This window comes from Lepidochelys kempii, chromosome 19, assembly GCF_965140285.1.
Source record: "Lepidochelys kempii isolate rLepKem1 chromosome 19, rLepKem1.hap1, whole genome shotgun sequence".
Taxonomy (NCBI): domain Eukaryota; kingdom Metazoa; phylum Chordata; order Testudines; family Cheloniidae; genus Lepidochelys; species Lepidochelys kempii.
In genome coordinates, this window is record NC_136398.1 from 10,271,993 (window position 1) to 10,298,834 (window position 26,842).

Consider the following 26,842-nt stretch of genomic DNA (forward strand, 5'->3'; position numbering starts at 1 on the left):
GCTTTCAATCTGGATTTGCAACCCCCTTCCTCCATGCTCCACAGTACAGGGGGTGGGGACATGAGGCTTGAGGCTGCTAAGGGGAAATGCAGAAGAGCTTAAAAGGTGGGTGGGACAAATGAATGAATAAAGTCATCTGCAGTGTAAAGAACAGAGATCAAATGGAAAAGATTGAGGGGAAAGGAATTAGAATCTACTTCCGACAGGGCTCCATTTAGCTGCATGCTAAGTGCATTTTCGTTATGAACTTTGAGACTGACTTAATAAATTCAGCATGACCAAGACCTGGGCTCCTGATTCATTGTTTTCATACGTGCTGCCCTCCCTCTCCAGCCACCATCCCAAGCTGAATATTTGCTAAGACTCCATGACACATGAGCCAACGTCCCGGCCCCCATGTCCAGTACCCTGCAATATTTCACATATGGGTGATGATGGATCACTGCCGCTGTTCAGGCACCTCTTTAACTCCTCGGACGTCATTGCACCCAGTGAGAGCACAAGGCGAGACCAAGCAAAACACAACAGAGGAAACTAAAATTGTAAAGGCACTGGGCTGGGAGCCAGGAGATGAGAGTTCAATTCTTGTCTTTGCCATATACTCCCTGTGTGATGCTGAACAAGTCACTTATGCTCAGATTTTCAACGATGCTTTAAGGGATTTGGACACTCAGGTATCCAAATCCTCTAGGCAGGTTTTAAAATGTCAGCCTTCATCTCTCTTGGCTTCAGTTGCCCATCTGTAAAAATGGGGTAATAATCATGTTTGGGTCCCCAGGCAATTTCCCTGCTTGCTATCTCTTTACCCTGGCCCTGCAGGCTGCAAAGCAAAGTTTGGAAGGAAGCTGGCATTTCCTCACTGCCTGGTTCTCCTGACAGGACCCACCACGTATTACAAAAACTTCACACTCTGATGGAAGAAACGTTAGGCACAAAGCAAAACTAAATGGCTGCCAATATCCTGAAACAGAATCCATCCATCTAACCCTCCACAGTGTGGACCCTGCATCATCATCTCACTTCTCCGGAGGCTCAAGCTACTTAAGTGTTAAAAATCCCAGCTCCCCAGCCCAAGGGCAAACACACACATTTCACTGGCCTGCAGAAAAGCCAGCATGCCAGCTCTGTGCCTGCAAACAGAGCAGACAGAGGAAAAATCCCCCAGAGTCCTCAAAAAGACTCCCCACCTCAAAAAGATCCATCCTAGGAGAGCAATCCCATCTCATTCCTACGCACTAACCATGTCTCAGTCAGACATGGGCCTGATCCCACATTCTGGAGCTTTGGGCAAGACCAGTCACATCCAAGCTTCATAACTTGGGCGTTTCTATAAAGGGAAACCCAAATTCAAACACTCTCCAACTCTGCTTTGGATCCAAATACGGCTGCTCTGGCCCATCTCTGCAATTCACTTTGCAGAGCCCTTGGAGACAGTGAGGGCTCAGGGAACATTGCTCAACAGCAGGCCGTATAAAATCAACTGCGTTCGAGTTACAATGCCAGCAAGCAGCTGAGTTCCCCATGTCTGCGCCTGCTGGTGCTCCAGACAGACTTGATAGGGAGAACATTTTACGTCCCAACGGGTGTGGTCTAGTGGTTAGAGCCAGAGGGTGGGAGCCAAGAGAGCTGAATTCTGTTCCTAATGTGCTGTGTGATCACTGTGCCTCAGTTTCCCCATCTGGATGATACTATATTTATCATATACTATCCCCCACAGGGATACTGTGAGGATAAATACATTGCTTGTGAGATGCTCAGGTACTCCAGAGATGGGGGCCATCTACGTGCCTAGGCAGAGGGTATTTACCTATCTCACAGTGGGGTTGTGACGCTTCGTTAGGTTAATATTTCTGCAAGTATTATTTATTATTCTTATTGTGATAGTGCCTAGGAGCCCCACTCATGGACCAAAGCTCCATTGTCCTGAGCACTGCACAGACACCGAACAACAAGACAGACCCCGCCCTGAGAGCTGACCATCTACGTTGTGAGCTTCGTTACTTTGAAAACACAAAGGGCTACAGAAGTAGAAGTATCCTTTTCTCTGCAGAGCAATCCAGGCACCAGGGCCTCAGCCCCACTGCAATAAGGAGGTGGGGTGCACCTGGGGTGTTTGGGTTACAAGTACCGGGGCCCTAGCTGGTCACTGGTGTCTAGCAACAACTTTATACCTCCAGGCAAGGCCTTGTCCAGACTAGCCACACATGCAAAGTGGGATTTTAAGGCTTTTACTCAGCACTAATGTCGGGCCCCTTGTGTGTTTAGTCAAGCAACTAGACCTGAGCCAAGCCTTTGTGCGGGTGTGCACTGGGACTGAAGCATGTGCTCTGCTGAATCGGGGCCTTAAACAGGATTGTTACTGCCATCGGAGCAGGGAAAGGCAGTGATTCCCCCCCCTTAACTTGCTCTAAGCACTCAGTCACTGCCCGGCTGGGGCAAGCAGCATTTCGCCCCTTGCTATATTTTTCTGTGGCAATTTGCTACATATATTTGCCAATGTGATATTGAGACTTTTGCACAGTTTTGTCCTTCCTCCCCACCCTCCAGGGATTTCACAGGGGAAAGGGAGATGCTGGGGCAGAGGGGGGCAGGTGAGGGAGGGGTGGAAGGGGCTACAGCATTCCCCACCTCTCAAAGCTAATAGTTTCCTCGCTTGACGACTCCCTCGGATGGTTTGTTAGGACTGCCTTTTCCTGGACGAAAGATGCTCAGCAGTCAATGGCAGTGCAATCTCTTCCCCTGACCCCTGAACCTGGGGAAGCAGTGGGTCCAGGGACAGGATGGATTTGACAGAACCCATCTCCAGAGCAGGGAGATAGATTGGGTTTCCCACTGAGTTTCACATAGACATGAAAGCTTCTCCCCCTCCAGATGGGAGGAGAGCAGAGTGACCAGCCATACCTCCCGCTCCCTCCCCAGGCTGGCCAATCACCTCCTCATCTCTCTGGGAGGGGGCACCAGCTAGCTCTTTTTAGCCAATGAGAAAGGAATGCCCCCCCCAAGCCTCCACAAGTCCTGCTGAGGGGGGCGGGGAGGAGAGGTTTAAAATCCCAGAAGTATCTCCATCCCCTCCCCAGTGAGTCCCAATGACAAGCAGGTCTGGGCCTGATGCTAGGTGCTGGGCTCCAGGGCTTTGCGGTGGGATTCCCAGAGGGAGGCAGAGAGGAAGCCAGACACCATGAGCTCGGTCCCCAGCCACCAGTGGCTGGACCATGTCTTCAGTGCGGTGGAGAGTGAGTTGGAAATGGGCCCTGAGAAAGAGGATGTCTCGGAGAGGGAGATCAAGGTGGTGCTGGAGGAGAAAGAGCTGTGGATGAACTTTAAGGAGCTCACCAATGAGATGATAGTCACCAAAACTGGCCGGTGAGTGCAAAGAATTCTCTCTACCCCTCCTCTGAGCTGTCTGGAGGTAGCCTCTCCTTCCACCCCTCTATCTACCTCCCTTAAGTATCTTTAAGATGCCCATCACCAGTGCCTCCAGGCACCAGATACATACATTTACCCAACTGATCCACCAGGACCCTGTTCTCCTCCTAGCCCCCCTTTACGCTGCTCTTGTCTCCAGGAAGGTGCCACTGGTTGTTTTCTGGCTCTGAGCTCCTTGTGGCATGATCACCAGACATGGGGGGCTGGGAGGGGAGGCCTCTCCCCCCCACCATTGGGGGTAGGGGCCAAGGTCTAGGAAGCACCCTTATTTTGAATCCGTAGGGTTTTAGCGGAGTTGCATAGCTACATTTGTCTGATTCGTACAAATTCCCCATCAGGGGCTTTGCTTTACCTGGGCTGTAAATAGCACAGAGTCTTTGTGCTGGCCCTCTGCACAAGGATGAATTTCACCTGAGCGATACGGAGACCGAGAGCTGCTGCAGAGAAGATGGCTCTGATAGATTCCGTTGCTGGGACAGTTATGTAGGCAGGTGGCGAGGACTCAGAATTTACAAACTGGGGTGTTCCCCCCGGCCCCACCATCCAAGAATGATCAAGGAAAACGGTAACAGGCTGATCACTTTGATCTGATGGGAGGTGAATTAAAAATGGTCAGTAGTTTCCCCTCCCAGTTACGGGAATGGGAGAGACTAGTCTGTTTGGTTTGAAAAGGAAGAAAACTGATGGCAAACAGATCAGTTTATATTAAAATGAAAACGAAGGTACTGCCCCTACTTACTCTGAAACTAGCAGTTACCAGGAAGGTTTAACAGCCGTGTTAGTCTGTATTCGCAAAAAGAAAAGAATAACATTCATAAACCAGTTGGAGAACACTTCAATCTCTCTGGTCACGCGATTACAGACATGAAAGTTGCGATATTACAACAAAAAAACTTCAAATCCAGACTCCAGCGAGAAACTGTTGAATTGGAATTCATTTGCAAATTGGATACAATTAACTTAGGCTTGAATAGAGACTGGGAGTGGCTAAGTCATTATGCAAGGTAACCTATTTCCCCTTGTTTTTTTCTACCCCCGCCCCCTCAGACATTCTTGTTAAACCCTGGATTTGTGCTGGAAATGGCCCATCTTGATTATCATACGCATTGTAAGGAGAGTGGTCACTTTAGATAAGCTATTACCAGCAGGAGAGTGGAGTGGGGGCAGCAGGTGAGTGGGTTTGTGTGTGGGGGGGTACGGGGGGGGTGAGAAAAACCTGCATTTGTGCTGGAAATGGCCCAACTTGATTATCATACACATTGTAAGGAGAAAGAAAAGGAGGACTTGTGGCACCTTGGAGACTGGCCAGTTTATTTGAGCATAAGCTTTCGTGGGCTACAGCTCACTTTGTAGCTCACGAAAGCTTATGCTCAAGTGGATTGGTTGGTCTCTGGGGTGCCACAAATACTCCTTTTCTTTTTGCGAATACAGACTAACACGGCTGCTACTCTGAAACCTGAAATGCCACTGTGGGGAGAAGTTCTGTGATACAGGTGAAGGGTTAAGAAATACACTTGTTAAGGTGGCAGGAGAGAGACCAGCGCTGTAATTAAACCTGTGGCAGAAGTGGGTTTGCAATGACAGCTGAGAGGAGCAAAGCAGCCAATAAAGGTGAATCAAACAACTAAACATCTCCTCCTCCTATCCCCTGCGTAGGAGAATGTTCCCAGTGCTGAAGGTTGGCATCTCGGGCCTGGACCCCAATTCCATGTACTCTATCCTCCTGGACTTTGTGGCTGCAGATGGGAACCGCTGGAAGTATGTCAACGGGGAGTGGATTCCTAGCGGCAAGCCTGAGCCCCAGAGCCCGAGCTGCGTCTACATCCATCCCAAATCCCCCAATTTTGGGGCTCACTGGATGAAAGCCACCGTCACCTTCAGCAAAGTCAAGCTCTCCAACAAGATGAATGGAGGGGGGCAGGTAACTCTGGAAGGGGCTCACAGTAGGGTGAGGGGATAGCCAATCTTACAGCCCTCTGGAGAGCTCTAAGATACTTGCCCAAGACAGCAAGTATCTTACAGCCCTCTGGAGAGCTCTAAGATACTTGCCCAAGACAGCAAGTTAAGTTTCTATTTCCCTTATCCCATGGAAACTATTGAAGCAGCAGCATTCGCTTGTCCAGTCATTCTCTAGGGCTTCCAGTGGACAAGCTGGATTTCAGTTAGTGGCCCAAAGATGCCACTAGTTTGTCCTGAGCAAATACATACTCAAAAAGCTCACTGAGCACAGTGCAGGAGCCTAGATTAGAGAAAACTTATCGAGCAAATAGCCATGTGGTTACACCAGGCCCTATCATATTACATTATCCATGCACCTGCAGGACAGAGTGAAGGAGATACTGCAGGCATGGGATGCATGTCTCTGGCCTGCATACTGACTGCTTTTCTGGCACACTGAAAGATCAGGTCCTCAGATGATGAAGCTGAGCCTGAAGGCCACTGTTTAGTGTGTTTGTTCTGTCCCTCAGATCATGCTGAACTCCCTCCACAAGTATGAGCCCCGCGTCCACATCGTGAAGGTCGGGGGGCCTCAGAAAGCAATCAGCAGCTTTGCTTTCCCGGAGACCCAGTTTATTGCCGTCACTGCCTATCAGAACGAGGAGGTAAGTCGAATAATTATTTCCTGCAGATAAGAGTGCGCTAGGGGGTTTTATCGTGAAAGGCACAGCACTGTAGATCAGAGGCATGTGGACCACTTCCCCTGCAACTGTTCCACCTCTGAGATGGAACGAGGCAGCTTTTTAACAGCACAACATTTCAAGACAAAGTGAAGAACGTATCCAACTGGAACCCTTCCAATACTTTCCAGAACAATGAACTGTTTCATTTCAATGTCCCCGTTCTGTTCCCACCATCACCTGTCTCCGAGGGCATGCCCTCCTCCCTTGGGCAGATCCAATACACTGTATGTCACTTGGAATCCACTTCCCTTTATGGTGTGTATATCATAAAGCCTCTCCCCCCACCATGCAGAGACTTGATTCACAGAGCAGGGCCTGGGAGAAATCAAACTTCTGTTTGTCTCTTACGCTTACGCGCTGCTCCCCAAGCCAACGGGAGCGTTCGCACTGACAGCCATGGCAACAGGGTCAAGCCTGCAGAACAGAGAACAATCCCTCACACCTAGGAGATCGGGGAAAGTGAAGTGCTAACCCTAGGCCTGGACGCTGCTGGAAACAAAGGAACTTTAGGTCTCTGCTCGTGAAAGCCAGCTCTGGAAACAACTTCTGTATCTCTGAAAGAAAAGGAGTACTTGTGGCACCTTAAAGACTAACAGCTGAAGTCCACATAAGAATTAGAGCCAAATCCAGCCCTGATTTCAATGGTATTCCCTGGGATGTAAGGCTGGGTGGAATTTGGCTCTTAATGCAATACCCTGCTCTGCCTTCCCTGGGGAAAAAATGCTGCTTCTCTTCCGTTCTTAGTTTAAAATGGCTAGTGAGGAAGTGTTGTCTAAGGTAGAGCCTGGGGCAAGAAACCTGAGAGTTCTAATCCTGGCTCTGACACTTGGCAAGTCCCCTCCTCTATGCGTTTCAGCATCGCCACTTGTAGAAAACAGAACAGCTCTGAATCTCGGGGTGAGGGGACGGCGGGGGGGATGACGACACTATTTTGTTAACAGCTTCAATATGAGAAGCTGTTAGACAAGTGCTTATTAAAAAATAAAAACCACTAGCAGGCATGTACCACTCATGAGCAATCCTACAACGAACATGTAAATAAAAGGGAGGAAAGTTAGAATGATTCCCATTTCATGCTTCCAAGGAGTGAAGACAAGTGGATTTTAGGAATTCATGAGAAGCACCTTGATATGATCCAACATAGAAACAACAAAAGGGCCAAATTCTATTGTTATACAAATGTAGAGCCATTGTAACTTGCTTAATGTCAGAGTTAATTGCAATTTGATGATACCAGTGTGCCAGAGTAAGATTTGGCGGGGTGGGGAGGGGTGTTGGAGACATGAAGAAGGGTCAGGAGTGGCTGAAGGTTTATATTTAAAAAAGCTGAACTGCAACCGTCTTCTGTCATTTCAGATCACTGCCTTGAAAATTAAACATAATCCCTTTGCAAAAGCCTTCCTGGATGCCAAGGAGAGGTGAGTGGTGGCTGAGGGAGACTGAGGTCAGCTTGCATGAATCATTAGCAGTGCTTTGCCCCTCTTGCGCTCCTTTCATCTAAGTGTTTATAAAAGGGAATGAATTAATCTTCACAACACCCTTGTGAGCAACTGTCTCCATTTTACAGATAGGAAAACTGAAGCCCAGGAAAAAAACTCACTCAAAACCACATCAGTACCTCAGTGGCAGAGCCCAGAGATCCCACCTCACTTCCCCGCTCTAACCACTCTGCTCCCCCTAAAGCAGCTGGGAGTCAGGATGGCAACTGGCTGTATGGCACTGCTTAAAGGGATCCTGTAAATGAACTCTATTTAATGAATGCCTGACATTGGTTAACTGGAGACTTTATTCCCTCTCTATATTCTCCATGTAGGTGCGAGTCCAAAGACGTTCTGGACCCCAGCAACGAAGCTCATCAGTCTGGCTATTCACAGCGTGAGACTTCCTCTTTTCTGACTGATCTCTAGGACACTAGGACATGAACACACAAAAGGCCCAATCCTGAAGAGCACTGAGGCCTAGATCCCCCCAAGGGTATTTAGATTCCTAACTCATTTCAATAGATGTTAGGGGTCTAAAAACCTTTGAGGAGCAGGGCCTGAGTGCCTCAACTCCCCCTGGAGTCAGTGAGTGCTCAGGACATTCACAGGACCAGACCCTACCAGCATTTACAACACTTTCAAACTGGAGTCTCAGGTTCCTTAGCCCCTCACTGCTGCACTGGAAACAGGTTCAGGTGGGGGATGAAAAGTCCATGGTTTGTATGATCTCCAAATGGAGCCAACAGGACCTCGCATTGTTGAGATGTGAAATTCTCTCAGGCTCCGATTCCCAATGCTGACCTATAACAGGTATCTGATTTGGTGTCCGTCTCTTGCAACAAGCCTAAAAGTTAGAGACCACCATTTAAAATACCGCCAGCGTCGTTTCTGGACATTCTAGAGACTATGGGTAGCATTTTCAAAAGCAGCGAAGTGACCTCGGCTCCCAAGTCCAATTGAAAACCAATTAGACTCTGGCTACTACATGACTTAGGAACTTCTGCAAATGCGCCCCTTGTTTCCATGGTTTTGTATTTCTGATATTGCTCGTTTCCAGCCCAGCTCTGTGCCATGCCTTTGGACAGATCTCTGACAGGGATGCTAGCTGCCTAAAGAGCCTTGAGTTACCTTTGACTGTTTTCCTTTCGCAGTTGGGGGTTGGTTTCTGCCAGGCACCAGCTCTTTTTGTTCCTCTCCTGCCCAGTCTGCGTTCTCAGGCAGTCCTGGCCTCTCGTCTGGCCACAGCTCATACTGCGAGACACACTCCAGCCTGCGGAACCAGAGGGCCTCCCCTTATCCGAACCCATACAGCCAGATCAACGCCTCACCGAGTAAGGACACCCCAACCACATTCATCTTCCCTACTCTGGACTGGCCCAAGACTTGGGCTGCCTATGAAGTTAACTGCAGGACTCAATGCAGAGAGCGGGGCAGGGGAAAGAGAATTGTCCTTTAAACAGATGGAGCACATTATTAAATTGTTCCCTTAGGGGTGGCTTTTCAGAGGTGCTGAGCCGCAACAGCTCTAACTGACTTCAGCTGGAGTTGTGGGTGCTTAGCACCCGCTGGAAATCAGACCCTCATTGCCCAGCAGAGGCATCACCACAGCTGCCTTCACCCTTAGATACCCTCGGGGTAGAAAGGCCCATCTCCACCGGTGAGAGTGAGCACCCAGGCCTGCTCCTCTCTGGGTAAGGGGGGGCCTGCTGCATGGAGTCCTGTCCAGTGCGGGTGCACAACTAGAGCTTGCTGCCAAACAATGCAAAACAGAATCGGGCCGCTACTTGACAATCACTTCTATGCTCCACCCAGAGACAGCTGGATTTCAGTATTGGGGGAAGTCTTTCTATATAGCATTTGTAAAGGGCGTGGACAAAAATCTCATTTAATCTCAGTCTGTGGTACTGATCTGGCATCTATTACTGTAACATTTGAGCACAAATGGGGAACTGAGGTACAGAGATGCTAAGTGACTTGCCAAAGGTCTCACAGGAAGTCTGTGGCAGAGCAGGGAATTTAACCCAAGTCTCCAGATTCCCAGGCTACTGCTCTAATCACTAGTCCAGGGGTTCTTAAAATGGGGGTTGTGACCCCTCAGAGGGTCACTAGGTTATTATGTGGGGGTTTGCGAGCTGTCAGCTTCTACCCCCAAACCCCACTTTGCCTTCAGCATTTATAATAGTGTTAAATTAAAAAGTGTTTTTAATTTATGGGGGTGAGTGGGGGGGGTCGCATTCATAGGCTTGCTGCGTGAAAGGAGTCACCAATACAAAAGTTTGAGAACCACTGCACCAGGCGATCCTTCCTTTCTTTATTATTGTGTGTCACCATTTGCTCTACGTCCAAATAATCTATTTTTGCTTTAGCTAATTATGTAGATAACTCCACGGGCCTCTCCATGGTGCCTGCCCCTGACAGCTGGCCTGGCCGGAGTCTCTCCAGCTCTATGGGGGTTCTACCCGGCACTTCTTCTACCACAAGGTATGGCACAGACTTGGATCCTTTCTTCAAAGAGGGAGAGCGCTTTTATTCCTAGACTAAAGAATTAAGGAAGCTAAGTGGGGTTAATGTCCAGTGGTAGCTGGTTTCACACCCTGATTTTAACCACATGGAGAGGGAACATGGTGTCTCAGTTTAGTCCTTAGCTGAACTTTACCTGCATCAGGACACTGAGCACATTGTCCTCTCTATATGTTTAGGGTTAGAATGAGCCTGACAGCTCAGAGCAGAGGAGCTTTGGCAGTGCCCAGGGGATGGCAATGACTGAGGAAAGCAGGTACTCAGGAGATATCGGCTGAGGTTTACTGATAGGTGTAAGAGGGCTCACAACTGGAGTAGCATGGACCGGTGCAGGTAGAGGGGGCAGCAATGCAGAAATTGAGGGTGTAAATCAAGCACAGCTGTGTCTGCAGGGGTAGATTTGCGCAGCATTTAGGGGAGTGAACACCAGGTGAATGGAGAATCAAGACAGCAGGTAGGCTGCAAGCTAAACTCTTAGCCTGTTGCTAAAGAGGTACAATTTTTTTCTCCCCACCTAGAATTTGCTTTGTAGGGAAGGACAAAGGCAGGAGGTGAAGCTCCCTACTCTCCCCTGCCAAAGATGTGAGGAGGGAGTTTTGCAGGAGGGGCACCCCTCACCCTGAAGGGGGCTTGTCTCCTCTACAAGAGCTACCTCATCAAGGGCCTAGTGAAAATGTGTAGCGCAGAGGGACCCTACCCACGTTATATTTATGCCATAAGCCTTGGGCATGTCTCCAGAGGGGTTACATGACCTAGTTACAACACAGTTATGTTCTGCCCACATTGCAAATTTTAACCAGTCTCCTGCTAAGACTGTGGTGCAGTTACAGATGGGCTGTAAGTGCATTCATAAGCCTTAGTCTCATCCCGTTTCCTCACAGCTGAATGACTTTGAGCATGGAGGAGTGTATCAGAATAAGGACGCCAAGGAGAGGAAAGACCAGCTGCACTACTGGAAGTGAGTGAGATAAGCCATGATGGTAACTCTCTTTTCACCTTACAGTCAATATCCCAGCCTGTGGTCCGTCACCAGCAACTCTATCAGTCCTGCTCCTCAGTCCAGCTCCAACCCCCAGTTCCTGAGAGGATCTTCGGTCTCTTATAGCAGCTTGGCCTCTGCTATATCAGCTCCCTCCACATCCCCAGTCTACAACAATGCTCTGGCAGAGGTGCCCTCGAGTGATGGTCAGTGTGACTCCGCTATCCCCCGTCTAGCATCCACTTGGGCAACAGTCACTCAGACTTACTGACACTGAGAAGCTGCCCTCTTCCGTCTGCAAAAACAACTGGAAAGAAGCTGGCAGAGGGCAAAGAAAGGGGCAGCTGCACAATGGTGTGAACCTCTCTACTCTCACAGAACATAGCTGATTGCATAGTCCTACAAGATGAGAACATGTCTAAGAACCTCCACTGTTTAAAGGCTGTGGCATAAGATGGAAGACAGACTCTTATAGAGCAACCAGAGGATGATACAGGTGGTAATCTGTGCTCAGCAGCACTAGGGCATATCTCCAAGGAGAGATTTAGCTTTCCAAACTATGGGGGTAAAGCTAAGAAGAAAGATGCAACCTGTCCGACTCTCAGGATGGTGGAGCAAATGAATGCTGTCTTGTAGAGCGCATGTCCCAGCATAACAAACGTCCAGCCAGTCAGCATGTTATCACTTGCACATAGGAGACCCAAATAAAGGAAATAAGATCTTCAAATGTATGGGCCAAGATCTTGAAAAGCTGTGTATTATTTATAGAACTTCACTTGTAAATAAACCTTTCTGAAAGCTAAGTGTTGTTTGCCTTTTGCTGAAGATTGAAACCCTCCAAGAGTTCTTACAGATTTAAGTGCTGATAAGGGGGTTTGGAGCAGGTATAAATTTTTGGAATAAGGCATCCTGGCTGTAAGAAATCACGCTCTCAATTTACCATCTTCCTGCTCCTCCCTTATGGAAGTTGATCTCAGATACCAAGACTGTGCTTCCTCCAAATTAAGCAGCCGACCGCATGTGTTCCCAGAAGTTTGGCAAACCCTCTACTAAGACTAACTATAGGGCAAACCTCAAACTTTAATAGAGAGACTCATCCACACACATAATAAGCCATTGGCCTATTGTGACCGATCATTACAGCCCCTTCCTCTACAGATTCCACTACCTCTGCTCTCAAAGCTCCTCAAAATGTGTGTATGAGCCTGTTATTCAAATCCTTCCCAGATCCTACTGGAAAACCAACCCGGAGAGAGGGGGGCACACAACCAAACACCCAACAAAACAATATGTCATAAAATGCAGTGCTTAGAATGCTTAAGAGTTCATCCAGGGGACTCGGTCCTCTCCTTATTGGGGGATCATAAGCTCCATGAATCAACAGGGCTTTGCCACCTCTAGTCAGTGTGATCCTGTGCCTCTGTACTCACTTCACCCTCCACTCCCTGCCTCTTCCCCTACGGTCAAAGACCCAGAGCTACAGGTAATAAAGTGACTGGAATAAAAATATATATTCATTAATAGTAAGAAATACTATTCACCATTTTAGCGTGGGTCAAACTTTACTATGCCCCTTAGGAAAAGGGAAGAGAGAGAACACACTGTGCTTCAGTGAGATGTCATCCAACAAATATTATAATAAAAAAAAATAAAAAATTTAAAAAAAAGAAAAACCGTCAGTGTATTTAATCACTTCCTGGAGAATGGATTAAAAATCCCAGCTGGATTCCAGATTCTCACTTCAGGTCACTGGAACATTTCAAGATTGAAAGCTCTCTAAAATAGCTAACTTGTAAACATACCCAGCCCAGCTCCGCTTTGGTGATCCCTCCTAAATGAAAATGAATCAGGGAAGTGGGAATGAGGCTTTGGCTCTTGGGTGTTCCAGGAGTGAGGCTATTTCACACATAGGTGTCAGCAGAAGGTTAGCCTGAGTCATTTGTCGACAAATATCTAACTTGGAGGTATGTGGCAATGCGAGGTTGCGGGAAAGAGGGAAGACCAGAAGGAATTTGCTGCATCTGATACAAGCAGTGACTTACAATTGGGAGCTGGGGAGTCCTGCTGATAGATCAGCTCTGTAGAGTTCCTGCTCCATAAAATGAGACTTTCAGAGCCACATAAGCTTGCCCTGCATTTAACTCACATTTCAGAAATAACTACTGTCCTCTACCCCACATGATGTCTTTGTTAACTAGAGACATGATCCAAAACATAACCCTTCCCTGCTTCGGGGAACTCCCAGATTATACATCCTGTATAATCGGCTGTATAATTCAGTGGGTGCAAACTCACTTATATCAGCAACTTTTCTACCACCTCAGATTTAAGGCTCTCCAGTTCCAGCTCACTTTCAAGGGCACTTAGCAGAAAGAGTTATCAACAGGAATGGAATTGGTCCCCCTGCATTTCATTTTTCTTCTTCACCCATGTTGAGTCTAACATGTGGGTATCAGCAGGTACACTGGGGCCTGAGTGTCCAACAGGTAAGACTTGCACTGAGAGGTGGAAACAGCAACATTTCCCTGCGGGTTTTTCCACTGGAGCAATCATCCCATTACGTCCATCCAGTTGTAATATCAACACTTACAGCTATGCCTAAGCAGCAATAATTCATAGAGAGGTACAATTTAATTACTCCGTCTGACTCACCTAGTTCACGAACAGGAGAGGCCTCGTTATTACTTTCGTAGGGGTCTGTTACCATACGTGGTGGTCTGCTGCCTTGTGTTTGCTGATCAGGCAATTGCTATCTTCTCTCCTCTATGATCTCTGTGGGTTCGCATAATGAGGAAATTCTAATACCCAAGTGAGACATTGCTTTCATCTGGTTATGCTCCTTCCATCTCCCCCACCTCCCTGGGTCCTAAACCCTCCAAGGGCAGGGAGAGAATTTCAACATTACACTTGGTTTTAAGGTTCCTAAGTGACAAGATAGCACAGAGAGCAACTTCTACCATTAGCCAGAACGGAGAGAAAGTAAAATAATAAAGAAAGATACTTCCAGCTATCAAGAGGTCTTCTAATTAGAGAAGCTGAAAAGGTTAAAATTTAGATGGGACTTAGAAATGGATTTCTTGACCTATTACTAAGAACACCTTAATGCTGGAACTCTGAACATTTACTTTTCACTACTGATATTGTTTGTTTTTTTGCATTTCTCTCTGCCTGGAAAAAGAAAAGGGACTCTCAATTCTTCTGCACTAGCATACTGCTCCAATGGCAAACACTACAGGTGAATTTTAAAAAAATTACTTCTACCTTGGAAATTAAAAAAAGCCAAACAACATATAAAATTGAAGACCAATAGAAACATTTCTATCGAATTTGACCTAAAAATGCCCTCTTAAAGCACCACATTTCTCTGAGTCATAAAATTCACATTTAAGATTGAATACATTCCAAACACACACTCAAGCGACAGTATGGCTAACAGAAGAGCAGGTAAGTTTATGTCCCATGTGGACTACAGTACCAACATGCAACAGGGTGAGTCAAGGAGGGAGTTTCAATCTAAATACATGATGAGATGGCACTTCAATCTATATGCATAATCACTGCAATGTAGTTACCACTGTGGCAGAGAATACCACCAGCAGACAACACCCACTGCTTAACAATGCAGGCAAGACCCTACTCTTCTAAAAAGTGCCCCAAAAACTTTGAACATGCAGAGCAGACAGAACTTTGTTTTTTCAATTCTAAACTCCAGAGTGGTCTTCATGACATGACTGATATGAGGCAACCCAACCCTATGTATGTGTCACGTGCATCCCCATTCCGTCACCAACAAGCAACAGAGTAGAAAGTTTCCTACTCTGAGCCCCAGCCACAATACCGTGAGATGTAGGAAAATGCAGATCTCATTCTTCTACCATGAGTCTTTAGTACCACCCACGCTTATATTCCTACCAGCTGTTAGCCTACAATTCTTTTGTTTGCCCAGGGGAGGGTACAGGGGAAGAGAGGGAAACTCTCCTGCTAAGTTCTACAGCATGAAGCAACTAGATTATTCTTTACAATATTTCAGTTGAAAAGGGATGGAAAACTTGGCCTGAGCACAGGACTGGGAGCCAGGAACTGCTGACCATTAAAATGTCAGCTCTGCTGCTGAAGTTTTGATTAAGTCTCTTAACCTTTCAGTGTCTCAGTTTTGCCATCTGTAAAACATTATGAAACTGTAACAACTTAATCGGAGCCTCACCGGGGTGCTCTTTGGATTAATCCATTTGTAAATGGCTTTGAACATTACAAGCTAATTGCCAGGCATGATCAGTTTAAAAAACACAACATGTACCTGTCTCAAGCATCCTCCTTCAGGGCAGACTCAGATCATTAGATGCCATTCTAGCAGAGATAGGTGCGTTCACACCAGCAGTTAACTAGCCTGATAACTGTCTCTCTCTACCAGCAGTTAACTAGCCTGATAACTGTCTCTACAGCAAGTAGGAGCAGAATTACTCATGGTTCCCCCAGGGAAGTAGTGGGCACACCGTTGCTTGGGATGTTTAAAACTCAAGTGGGTAAAGCACTGGACAATCAATTGTAGAAAACAATCCCACAAAGATGGAGGGATATAGCAAAGGAAGGTTACAGTAAAGGACCTAGTAGAGACAAAGAAAGACCTAACTTCTATGGTTTGCTACAACCTTTGCGGAGCCAGCGACATTCTTCTGCTGAACCACACAGGCTCTTCCCCAGTCATAAGCCTATGAACACTCCTGTTAGTACAGTTTGGGCAAAGCTTTCAGGAGCTCACAACAGGACATTGGCAGGGTTTTGTCATGCAGGGCAGAGAGACAAAATTTGTCCACTGGAATAGAGTGCACAAGAAGTGACCTCCTTTCCTCCACCCCATCCCAAGCAGATACTTGTCCTGCTTCCAGGTAGGTCACAGAAGGAAACCACAGAGAATAGAGTGCTTTTAATAGAAACGTGTGGCCGCATCTGCAATAAGGAACCTATTCATGGCTCGTCTTGTCCCCCATGCTTTGCAGCACTGTTGCATTTTCTCCACTTCAGGGGAGTTCACAGCAAACTCAAAAGTACAGGGTGAAACTAAGGGGTGGAGAAGTATTTTTGTTAAGAAAGAGCTGATGATTAAAAAAAAACAACAACAAAACTCACACCTCTCCTCCCTCCCAGGGATGAATGGACAGGTGGCTGGCTCTCTAAGGAGTGGATACTCCTCACTGTGAGGATGCACAGAGGTCCCATTCAATACATGGAGAACTCATTCCACAAGAAGGAGCTCCATTCACTGCAGTAAATGCTGATTTGTCTTTCACTTGAGACGTGGCCTTGGTCATGGTGGTGAGGGATGAGACTTGGCAATAGTGGGCTCCTACATCTTGTCTGCTCTACAGAGAAGTTGTTTTCTTCTGCTGCTGCTGATGTCCTAGATCAGGTGAAAATTCTCTCTTGTTCTTGTAAGGAGATCTTGAATTTGCCCTGCACTCAGCTATGGAGGTCCTGATCTCATTGTCACCCAGAAAAACATAGCTCATATGCAGCAGGATCCAGATGCAGGACTGCATTCATACAAAGAGGGAGCTTAACAGCTGGACTTCTGCCCAGGAAGTACCAGGTCCAAGTCACACTACACAGAGGGCCCCTCATGCTCCTGATTGGAAGAGGTGGGACACACTTAAAACAGGAAGGGAGCTCCTTCCACTACAAGCCTGCTGAAAGATACAGGAGCACTATATTTCCATTGCTTCCTGTTCCACTGTTTTCTCCTGAGGCTGCACATACTTCTCCTGGACTGCAAGTGTGCTGATCATCCAGGAATCAAGGAAAACAAGGCAGCAAGAAGGGCTGGGGTTCAAAGCACCCTATGAGACAAAGGAGCTCTAACCTTCTCATCCGAGAATAGACTTCAACATTAGCCTGAAAGCTAACATGGGAACTAGTAGCATTGGTAAGATGATGCAATATTCAAATGCATTTGTAGTTCTTGCTGGTCCAAACAAGCTCCAAACAAAGTGGCATTAATTCAAATGATTAATTACGCTCTGTGGAAGGAACAAGCCCAGTGAGCACGAATTACAGAGATACAGTCAATGACACCCCCCCAATTAAGATCCCAATTAGTGCCAAATGTGGTTGTGGTGGGTTTGATGTGGACCCTTGTCCAATAGGATCTGAGTTGAGACCTAACAACTCATTGTACACATGCCATTAAACAGCATCAGATAAAAGGTACTAATAACATGGCCTGAATTCAGACCTTGAGATAACAGGCCTATATGAAATCCCTAGAGCCATAAATCTGAGTTCAAGACTCCACACAGGAGAGAAGCGCAGCCAAAGGATACGATGTGAAGTGGAAATCAGCTCCCACTGCTGCAGACATCAGGGCTTCAAGGCTTCTCTGCTCCAAGTCTCCGAAGGAGTAGCCATTGGCTTTGTCCACTGCCTGCATCACCCGTCGCATACTCTCCTTGTCCTGGGAAGAGTGACACACAGTGGGGGTGAAAATGAGAAGCAGCAGCTTTAACAGAAGCATTAAGAAGAAAAAACAGTCAAGCAGTCTGAACAACTAGCAGGGATGGGTGCAATCCCACAGCCGCACGCTCAGCCTGGGTAGAGGAAAGGGAATGCCTCACAATTCTCCCTGGAAAGTGATTTCTTCCTTATGAAGAAATGAGTGTGTGTGCAGCTCCCAACATCAGCGAATGTAAGGTTCAGGGCTTTTTTCTGGGGGGGGGGAAGGGGGGGGTCATGGGGGAGAAGAGAGAGAGAGAGAGAGATGGGGGAAAACTGCAGCAGCTATATTGTGTATTCTTTCACTCGAGGGCGCAGAATTCCAGCCATTGGGTACTGGTTCTACTCATATAACAGCCAAAATGCCCAAGGAAAAACATAACCGACAGATCTCTGTAGCAAAGGGCTTACAATATAATGGATGGACTTGGCCATCTTTTAAGACAACCTGGTCTAAATAAGGCAGTTGCTCTGAACCTACATTGAGGATGCTCTGCAGCCTACTCTTGAAATAAAATTTCCATTTCCCCTGAAGAAATTCAGTGATCTACAGGAAGTGGTTTAGTGGCTAGCACAGGGCACTATATGTCAGCAAGTCCCAAATTACAGTCAGAACTCTAATAATGACTCCCTCCTGTGCAAGTAACCTAACTTTGCCACAGCATCCCTATCTCTAAAACGAGGTGAACGACACTTACCCTGACCTACATCACAGAGTGTGTAGGAGGATTAATGTGCGGAAAACACTTTAAAGAAAGTAACATGCTGTATCGTAGACATCAGAAGGGAAAAAAAGGTGTGCCAATATTGGGACCTGAAGAACTGTCTCCCTTCCAGTACAAAATTATTCTCTATAATTAGGGATTTGTTCAGTCTAGTTTTAAAAGTCCAGGTAATGAGGCTTCCACCAGTGTCACAGGAAGCATCCTCCACAGCATTCCACACCCCACTGTCAGAGGGTTTTGCGGCAAAGTAGCGTGATCTGGAGGAATGAGTGCAGGACTGAGAGTCAGGAGGTCCCGAGATGCAAACTGGGCTTTGCCACTGACTTGCTGCGTGGCCTTTGGCAAGTTACTTCCCCAGGTCCAATACTATGCCCAAAGAAGTCAATAGGAGTTTTTCTATTGGCTTCAATGAAAGTTGGATCAGGCCCTTGATGCTTCAATTTCCTAATCTGTCCATAAAACAGGGATACTGATACTTACAAACTTAACCTATAAGTGGTGCCGGGTGATACCAATGCCAGCACAGTGCTTCAACAGGTGAAGTGCTATATAAATAATTCTTCTCCCTCCTGCTCCATTCAAATATTTGTATCTTCCCCTATAGTCACTTACACAACTCTAGTATACATTACTAGTATATATTAACTCCTTTTAATCCTTCCTTCTAACATTATTCTGCCTGTCAGCTTATTTTTGTTGCTCTTCTCTTGCTGCAAATTTATCGGCATATTTCAGTTGACAGTGCCCAGCAATGAATGCAGAACTCCACATACAGTTACAAGACAACTGTGTAGAGTGGGGATCCTTAATTCCCTGCTCCATGATGCAATGCCTATGCATCCCTAAACTGCATTAGCTTTACTTTTGCTGCTACATGGCATTTATAAATTCAGGCCTGATTTTCTCTCCATTCTTGCCACCGTGTCTCTCTCAATATTATAGCCTCCTTGCTTTCTCCATACTACTGAGTATCTCATATTTTGGATTCCCTCCCCACCCTGATATATTAGCTGTATTTTTCTAGGAGGAGACTCATTTGTTATTTTCTGCTCAAGTTTTCACTCTCTGTACCTCCCTTCTGTATTTCTCTGTCCTGACCAGAGTTTGCAATTTCTCCAAGTTTAGTACCATTTGAGTTTCATTAGTCTCCCAAAGCCCACTTCTAGACCATTATCAAAGGCACTAAGAAAACTTGGACTTAATACCGCATGGGTAATACAGGGTTTTTGGTTTTTTTTAATATAAGTATGCTTATTCAAGGCTACAGAAATCAAGCTGTGAAATTACAGTTCTACTTGACACAGCTGAAGTCTGGAAAAAAAATAACATGGGAGGTGACAAGATTTCATTGTCAGGTGCTCATTGGGAGAACGGAGCTCCCTTTAGAAGCCCACAAACTTACTCTAGGCAGTTAATGAATCAGAAAGCTACGTGCAAAACATTCCTTGTCATTTCCAACCCACCCACACCTCAAGCTGGGTTACCTGGACGTTGAGTGGAACAAAGGAGACCAGGCTGTAGTCCTCAATCACCTCCACCAACTTCTCATTGAGGCGACGGTAGTTCTTGAAGAACGGATCGGTGGCTAAATGGTCTACCAGATAAGAGAGATCTAGAACCTCGGTGTAATAATCCAGGTTGAAGGCTGCAAGGAAAGACAAGAAAAGCAGCTTCAGGACCAGGACCTGCATTTTTCCTATGGGTTTGGAGGTGGGGGGGTCCTGGCCCACCCCTTTCTTTGCCCTCTGAACATGCTCTGTGACAACATTAACTCCTCTGTGTAGCTAGCAGGGCAAGCTCCCTCTTCAAAGGCTCCAATGCCATCCTACCATCAAATGAGAATATGCAACAAAGCCCAGTGAACAGTGAGTCTCCCCATAGAGGGGTGAGTCAGACAGCTCCCCAGCAATCCCATTAGCACAAGAGGCTCCAGAGCTGAGAGTTTCCCCAACAGGTACAAGACGACTATTTCGTGTAGCGTCTCACACAGACTATGTCCCATCTGCTTTTAGAGTCAAATACAGAGTGACAAGAAGCAGGGAAGGAATGAGATGTGAAGACAAGCGAGAAGATACATCTTCAGAGGAGATTTAGAGAGGTGGAGAGATGGAGTGAGGCTGTTCCACATGGCAGGGGCTGGAGAGGGGAGAGCAGGTGAATCAAATCACATCTAGAACGGTGGCAGGTGCAACTACTTCCAGATTCCTCAGCAAATACGTTACTGAAACAGGGACTCCTTCAGATTCGCACCAACCCACCAATGTACAACTAACACCCCCACCTTACACATCACCCCTGAATTTCGCCCACTGAGTTTAAGTTGGTTTAAAATATGTGTTAAAGGTGCAAGCTATACCACCTGAGACTTACTGAATTTGGCCCCAAGAGTGGCGAGGCTGTGTGAAATGTCAGAGAGAGGAGGTTGATGATTAGCTGGAACAGAAAAGGCAAAAGAAAGAACAGACAGGTCTACGGTGCTACCAGTGGACCCTGTGGCCACTTCAGGATCTCCTTTTTCTTACTGAATGGCTTTCAAAGCGCTTACGAGAGTACTCATGCACACAGCTAACTGCACAGTCCAGAATATTTCACCAAGAACTCTGGGAGATGTTATATACTTTTCCTGTCCATCATCCCCAAGTTGCCGATTATCAGGAGGTTAGTTTCTCTCTGATAAGAGTCAGCTCCACAGCACTTCCCTTCTACCCTCTGCTCCTTTGCAGGGTCCACTCATTTTCCTTCCACGCAGGCCTCCTTCCCAAAGGCTCTTACCCAGCTTGCCATACTGTTCTATCAGGTCCATCTTAGAGAGGACGTTGACGTGGGGCAATTCCACATGCAGCATGGTTGAGAGGGAGGTGCAGAGAACCGAGATGAACTTTCCAGGGTCTGTGCAGTAGTGGGAATCCACCAAATGAACTGCAGCCAACTGCAAAATGGAAACGAGAAATAGTGCAAAATCAGAGGCAGGGCAGAATCTGCCTATGCAAATATGCAGAAGTCACTAAGGCAAATCTGTGACACAGGAGAAAGATAAAGGCATCCAGCCCTCCAGACTCATGTGGTTCTAATCAGAAAAAAAACCATCAGCCAACTTCTCCCTAGATGTTTGATATACTTATTTGTATACCTCTGACCACTAAGCATGATCCACTGTATAGGATATTGACCAAACAAAGAGTCGGGAGACCTGGATTGTTTTCCCACCTTTATCACTGATTTGCTGAATGACCTTGTGAAAATCACTTTGCTATGACTCAGTTTCCTCATCTGTACAATGGGGATAATGATACTGACGCACTTTTATAAAGTACTTTGGTATCAATGGATGAAAAAAGGTTACAGACATGCCAAACTTTCACCAACAACAAGAGAGATTGTTAAAGTTGCAACTCTTCTTCCACTTCAGCCCCCTCTATTCACTTGCTTGGAATTTCTTTCCTTTCGGGATGAAACTTTCCATGCTTGGTCTCAGCCCAAAGGCGATGGAAGTCCACGTTAAAACCAGTTTTGAATTACTGGACTGTATACAATTTTTCCACCTTTCCCATACAAGTATTCACCCCAAAATAACTCAATAACAGAGTAATTTTATAACATCCAACTTCTCTAGGACGAACAGTCGCAGTGTGGTTTGTGAAAGAATTAATAAATTTATAAACAATTTGATTAATTATTTTTCATAGATATGAAACAGACTGGTTTAGGATTTTAGTTCCGTTACTACCTGTCATACTATGAAATTGCACAAATGTATAACTCCATATTACAGAGTTCAATTGTGTCAACAGATAGATTTTTTCCTGTATCTATAGTGTACTGAAGCTTACAGACGTGCATAAGAACTCATCTATACAACTCTATAGTGATTTTTCTTTTTTCAGAAAGGATAAAAATTAGATGCAAAGAACTATGTGAATGCACCACCATGTTTATTCGAACACACACACAAATGCAAAAGTTAAGATTCTAAATAAGATTCTCAAGTAAAATTACGCAAAAAGAAAAGGAGTACTTGTGGCACCTTAAAGACTAACCAATTTATTTGAGCATAAGCTTTCGTGAGCTACAGCTCACTTCATCAGATGCATCCAATGAAGTGAGCTGTAGCTCACGAAAGTTTATGCTCAAATAAATTGGTTAGTCTCTAAGGTGCCATAAGTACTCCTTTTCTTTTTGCGAATACAGACTAACATGGCTGTTACTCAGAAAGTAAAATTACCTTACCCTCCTTGATTGTCCAGTATACCGGTTATACATTAATGGTCTAGCCAGTAATCCAAAGTATGAGATATATGTAATGTAAGCAAGACAGTTTTATTATGGAAACCTTCACTTGTGCATTTGCTGGCTTGTGTGTTTCAACGTACAAGAATGTTGCATTAAAATAAATGTTTGCATCAAGCACATTAAAATATAATTTGCCCCATAATTTTTAACTGAATGAGATCTGGGTTACACATCTTGAAAGATCATTTGAATTTCTTGGGATAGAATCCTTCAGGTCCAGAGTACTCTGGCATACAAACATTCCTCCCTATCCCAAGCTACAACGTTCACTGGGTTAAAATGTGAAAACTTTGTAGAAAGACACTAGGAGTAGAGCAAAGGAAGAGCCCTGGATTCTATTCTTTTGACTTGCTGGGTAGCCTTGGGCAAGTCCTCTTTGTGCCTCATTCCCCACAAAATACTTTCCTACCTTTGTAAAGTGCTTTTATATACTTGGTTGAATGGACCAATACACAGCAAGAGCATATTATTAATTATTACACACACTCCACAGATTCATAAGGCCTGTCTGCAAGACGTAACACTTTTAAACGTAGTTCAGCAAACATGCGAGAGCTACGGGTGCTGAACCATCTTATTACTATACATAAAACCCAAAACATACCCTGAAGGTCCGCTTAGCTAACTGTGCAAAGACATTTTTCAACGCGCCATGGTGGGTGCAGAGTTCTACTTGCCCTGGGCAGTCAAACAAAAAGTAATGACCCTTGAGTTTAGCCAGCTTTTCCTGCAGCCAGTCAAAGTTGGCTTCCAGGTACTCCATGCAATAGATCAAACCACCATTGGGGCCCAGTTTCAGATTATCCATCACATCAGCCAGGGTGATAAGCTCTGAGATGTCCACAGCACACTGATAAGGAGTCCCTTCATTGGCTGGGTCCAGATTCACCACAGCCACCTTCCGCCCAATCCTGGACATGAATTCCTGCATGCCAAAGCAGTAAGTGGTCTTCCCCGAGCCAGGTGGCCCAATCACTGCCTGGCCAAAGGCCAGGCAAGACACATGGTTTTCTGACATGTCAGCTCATTTCCTTCTCCTCCTAGAAAGAGAAAAGGAAAAGGTTAAGACAGTGCTCTTTATTCGTGTTTATAGGAATATTATGCATTGAAAACTGAAGTTGCCAAGTAATTCTCAGACCTAGGGGGGCCTATCACGTAACACCCCCCTTTCACCTCCTGAGCAAGATGGAGGGACCATGCTAAGACAGGAGAGTAAGCCTCATTTTATCCTTCCTGTCTGGACAGTCTCCAGTCCCTTCCAGGCAGTGGAGTAGGCAATATCTCAGTCTGTCCACTGGCCCAAACCAGCTGCAGAAAATAACCACGATATAAAGGGCTACGCCGCTAAGGGAAGCGGATTCAGATTCTTGCTGACAAGATGTTGAGTGCCTTTGAAGTTCTTTCAGCCTGTCTAGGACTGTTACTTTCAGACACACCCATTACGGTTACCTTTACTATCCGACAGGGATTCCTGCACCTGGATAGTCAGAGGATTTTATTTTCCACTGGATGAAGATGGCTTTTGGTTGACGTTATAATTCAGTGGTCAGTCTCATTTTGGGACACAAAGTCAAGTCATTGTAACGGGTTCTCAAGCTAGTAAAAATATTAATATCAAACCCAAGAGAAAAATCCCTGGGCAGAGAGCTTAGAAACAATAGGAAGCACATTTATTTAAGGCCCTGGAGCCTGTAACACCTCCTCACTGCCAGGCTCAGCTTTGTGGGGTCACTGATGGGAGCATGGCTGGGGAGGTGGCCTGAGGGATAACGGAGAGGGATGAGATGCTAGGGTGGTGGTCGGGAGGAGCAGATGGGGTAAGGGAGGTTTGGGGAGGGAACCTGAGGGAGGTTAGACCACTGGGGGCAGAGAGTGAGGGATATTAGCAGATGCCTAGGAGATCTGGAGAAGCTTAGAGAGAGGAGGAGGGTCTGGGGAAGGCTGGGCAGGGGGACGGAGGGTCGAACGGAGCAGGCGCCCAGGGGTCCAACAGGGTTAAAGCCAGTTCATAAAACAGCCTGAAAAAAGCGTGAGAGAGACTGTGTGTGTGTGGGGGGGGGGGGGTGTCTCATAACCCCTGGCCAAGTAAACGTTCATGCGTTTGAAACAGACAAGTCACCCTTTCTCCTGTGCACCTAGGACACGATCACACGCCGAGCTCACTAAGCTACCGATCCCCGCGGACTGCTGCCGTTTACACCGGGAACGACAAAGCCCCGCACGCGTGATTCACGTGAGACACCCTGCGACCGCGGGCTCTGGGGGCTGAGTGAGGCTCGGGGGGGGTCTCTCTGGGATTGGGGGGTGCAGTGCCCGTCAGCGGGGCGGGGGGTCGCTGAGGGGCCGGGGCCCGTCCCGGGGGAGCGGCCCGCCCCTCAGGCGCTGGGGGGCCGGCGGGGAGCGGGGGCAGCGCGGCCTCCGCCCCCGGGCGGGCGACGCCCCGCGAGCAGCCTCACCTCCGCGGCTCCGCCGAGGGCCCCGCTCCTGCCCGTCGCGCCGCTTCCGGCGCGTGTCCCAGCTGCTCGGGTCCGGCGGGCGGGGCGGGAGCGAGCGGGAAGGTTCCGGGAGCCCGCTACGTCCTCGTTGTACTAAGCTGATGAATATTCATGAGGCGCTGCCCCCGCCGGGCAGGGCTGAGCTAGGAGATTGGCGCCCCCTGGCGGCAAGGCAGGAAAAGGAAGCAGGGCGGGAAAGCCCAAAGGCAATGGCGCCGTAGGAGCTAGCACAGCAGAGCGCCCCCTACAGCCTTGGGGGTGACAGGCAGCCTGCTCGAGCACTGCACTGGTTTCGCTGTTGATTAGCTTCCAGGCCTGGCCATGGCTCACCTGCAAGGCAGAGACCCCCGAAAATTATTTATCCAGGACACTAAATGCTGCGGGAGGGGGGGGGGGCTCCATTCCCCGCCCACAGCCCTCGTTCTGAGCTAATTAATTTAACATTAAGGCAGAGGCAGCCCACTTGCATGGATTCACCAAGGGAAGGCCATGCCTGACTAATCTAATCGCCTTCTATGACGAGATAACTGGTTCTGTGGATGAAGGGAAAGCAGTGGATGTGTTATTCCTCGACTTTAGCAAAGCTTTTGACACGGTCTCCCACAGTATTCTTGTCAGCAAGTTAAAGAAGTACGGGCTGGATGAATGCACTATAAGGTGGGTAGAAAGCTGGCTAGATTGTCGGGCTCAACGGGTAGTGATCAATGGCTCCATGTCTAGTTGGCAGCCGGTATCAAGTGGAGTGCCCCAGGGGTCGGTCCTGGGGCCGGTTTTGTTCAATATCTTCATAAATGATCTAGAGGATGGTGTGGATTGCACTCTCAGCAAATTTGCGGATGATACTAAACTGGGAGGAGAGGTAGATACGCTGGAGGGGAGGGATAGGATACAGAGGGACCTAGACAAATTGGAGGATTGGGCCAAAAGAAATCTGATGAGGTTCAATAAGGATAAGTGCAGAGTCCTGCACTTAGGATGGAAGAACCCAATGCACAGCTACAGACTAGGGACCGAATGGCTCGGCAGCAGTTCTGCGGAAAAGGACCTGAGGTGACAGTGGACGAGAAGCTGGATATGAGTCAGCAGTGTGCCCTTGTTGCCAAGAAGGCCAATGGCATTTTGGGATGTATAAGTAGGGGCATAGCGAGCAGATCGAGGGACGTGATCGTCCCCCTCTATTCGACATTGGTGAGGCCTCATCTGGAGTACTGTGGCCAGTTTTGGGCCCCACACTACAAGAAGGATGTGGATAAATTGGAGAGAGTCCAGCGAAGGGCAACAAAAATGATTAGGGGTCTGGAACACATGACTTATGAGGAGAGGCTGAGGGAACTGGGATTGTTTAGTCTGCAGAAGAGAAGAATGAAGGGGGGATTTGATAGCTGTGTCATAAATATAAAGGGAAGGGTAAACCCCTTTGAAATCCCTCCTGGCCAGGGGAAAGCTCCTCTCACCTGTAAAGGGTTAAGAAGCTAAAGGTAACCTCGCTGGCACCTGACCAAAATGACCAATGAGGAGACAAGATACTTTCAAAAGCTGGGAGGAGGGAGAGAAACAAAGGGTCTGGGTCTGTCTGTAGTCGTCTTGGCCAGGGACAGAACAGGAATGGAGTCTTAGAACTTTTAGTAAGTAATCTAGCTAGGTATGTGTTAGATTATGATTTCTTTAAATGGCTGAGAAAAGAATTGTGCTGAATAGAATAACTATTTCTGTCTGTGTATCTTTTTTGTAACTTAAGGTTTTGCCTAGAGGGGTTCTC

General features: G+C 47.0%; 3 protein-coding genes across 4 annotated transcripts in view; 2 read left to right on the forward strand and 1 right to left on the reverse strand.

The window, feature by feature from the left end:
* Positions 1 to 2,492, forward strand: part of ZDHHC18 (zDHHC palmitoyltransferase 18) — a 38,587-nt gene extending 36,095 nt beyond the window's left edge. Inside the window, exon 4 of the mRNA XM_078849456.1 lies at positions 1,885 to 2,492. Coding sequence (XP_078705582.1) covers positions 1,885 to 2,139 — 255 coding nt within the window. The 3' untranslated portion in view covers positions 2,140 to 2,492. The remainder of the gene's footprint in view (positions 1 to 1,884) is intronic.
* A 118-nt stretch (positions 2,493 to 2,610) lies between these two features.
* LOC140900498 (T-box transcription factor T-A) lies at positions 2,611 to 11,881 on the forward strand. Its single transcript, XM_078849439.1, has 8 exons — positions 2,611 to 3,363; positions 5,083 to 5,347; positions 5,895 to 6,029; positions 7,464 to 7,525; positions 7,921 to 7,982; positions 8,740 to 8,919; positions 9,955 to 10,069; positions 11,112 to 11,881. Exons 1-8 carry the CDS (start codon positions 3,179 to 3,181, stop codon positions 11,356 to 11,358), a joined length of 1,251 nt encoding a protein of 416 aa, XP_078705565.1. The 5' UTR covers positions 2,611 to 3,178; the 3' UTR covers positions 11,359 to 11,881.
* GPN2 (GPN-loop GTPase 2) lies at positions 8,010 to 25,263 on the reverse strand. 2 transcript variants are annotated; one of them, XM_073317869.2, is made up of 6 exons: positions 25,045 to 25,263; positions 23,193 to 23,628; positions 21,071 to 21,227; positions 19,783 to 19,943; positions 17,405 to 17,535; positions 8,010 to 13,859 (listed from the first exon to the last, which is right to left on the reverse strand). In XM_073317869.2, the coding sequence occupies exons 2-6, from the start codon at positions 23,604 to 23,606 to the stop codon at positions 13,826 to 13,828; spliced, it is 897 nt and encodes a 298-aa protein (XP_073173970.1). In that variant the 5' UTR covers positions 23,607 to 23,628; positions 25,045 to 25,263; the 3' UTR covers positions 8,010 to 13,825. The 2 variants fall into 2 exon arrangements, with proteins under 2 accessions (XP_073173970.1, XP_073173969.1); XM_073317868.2 differs by having other exon boundaries at positions 8,010 to 16,862; positions 25,045 to 25,254.
* Positions 25,264 to 26,842: the final 1,579 nt, after the last annotated feature.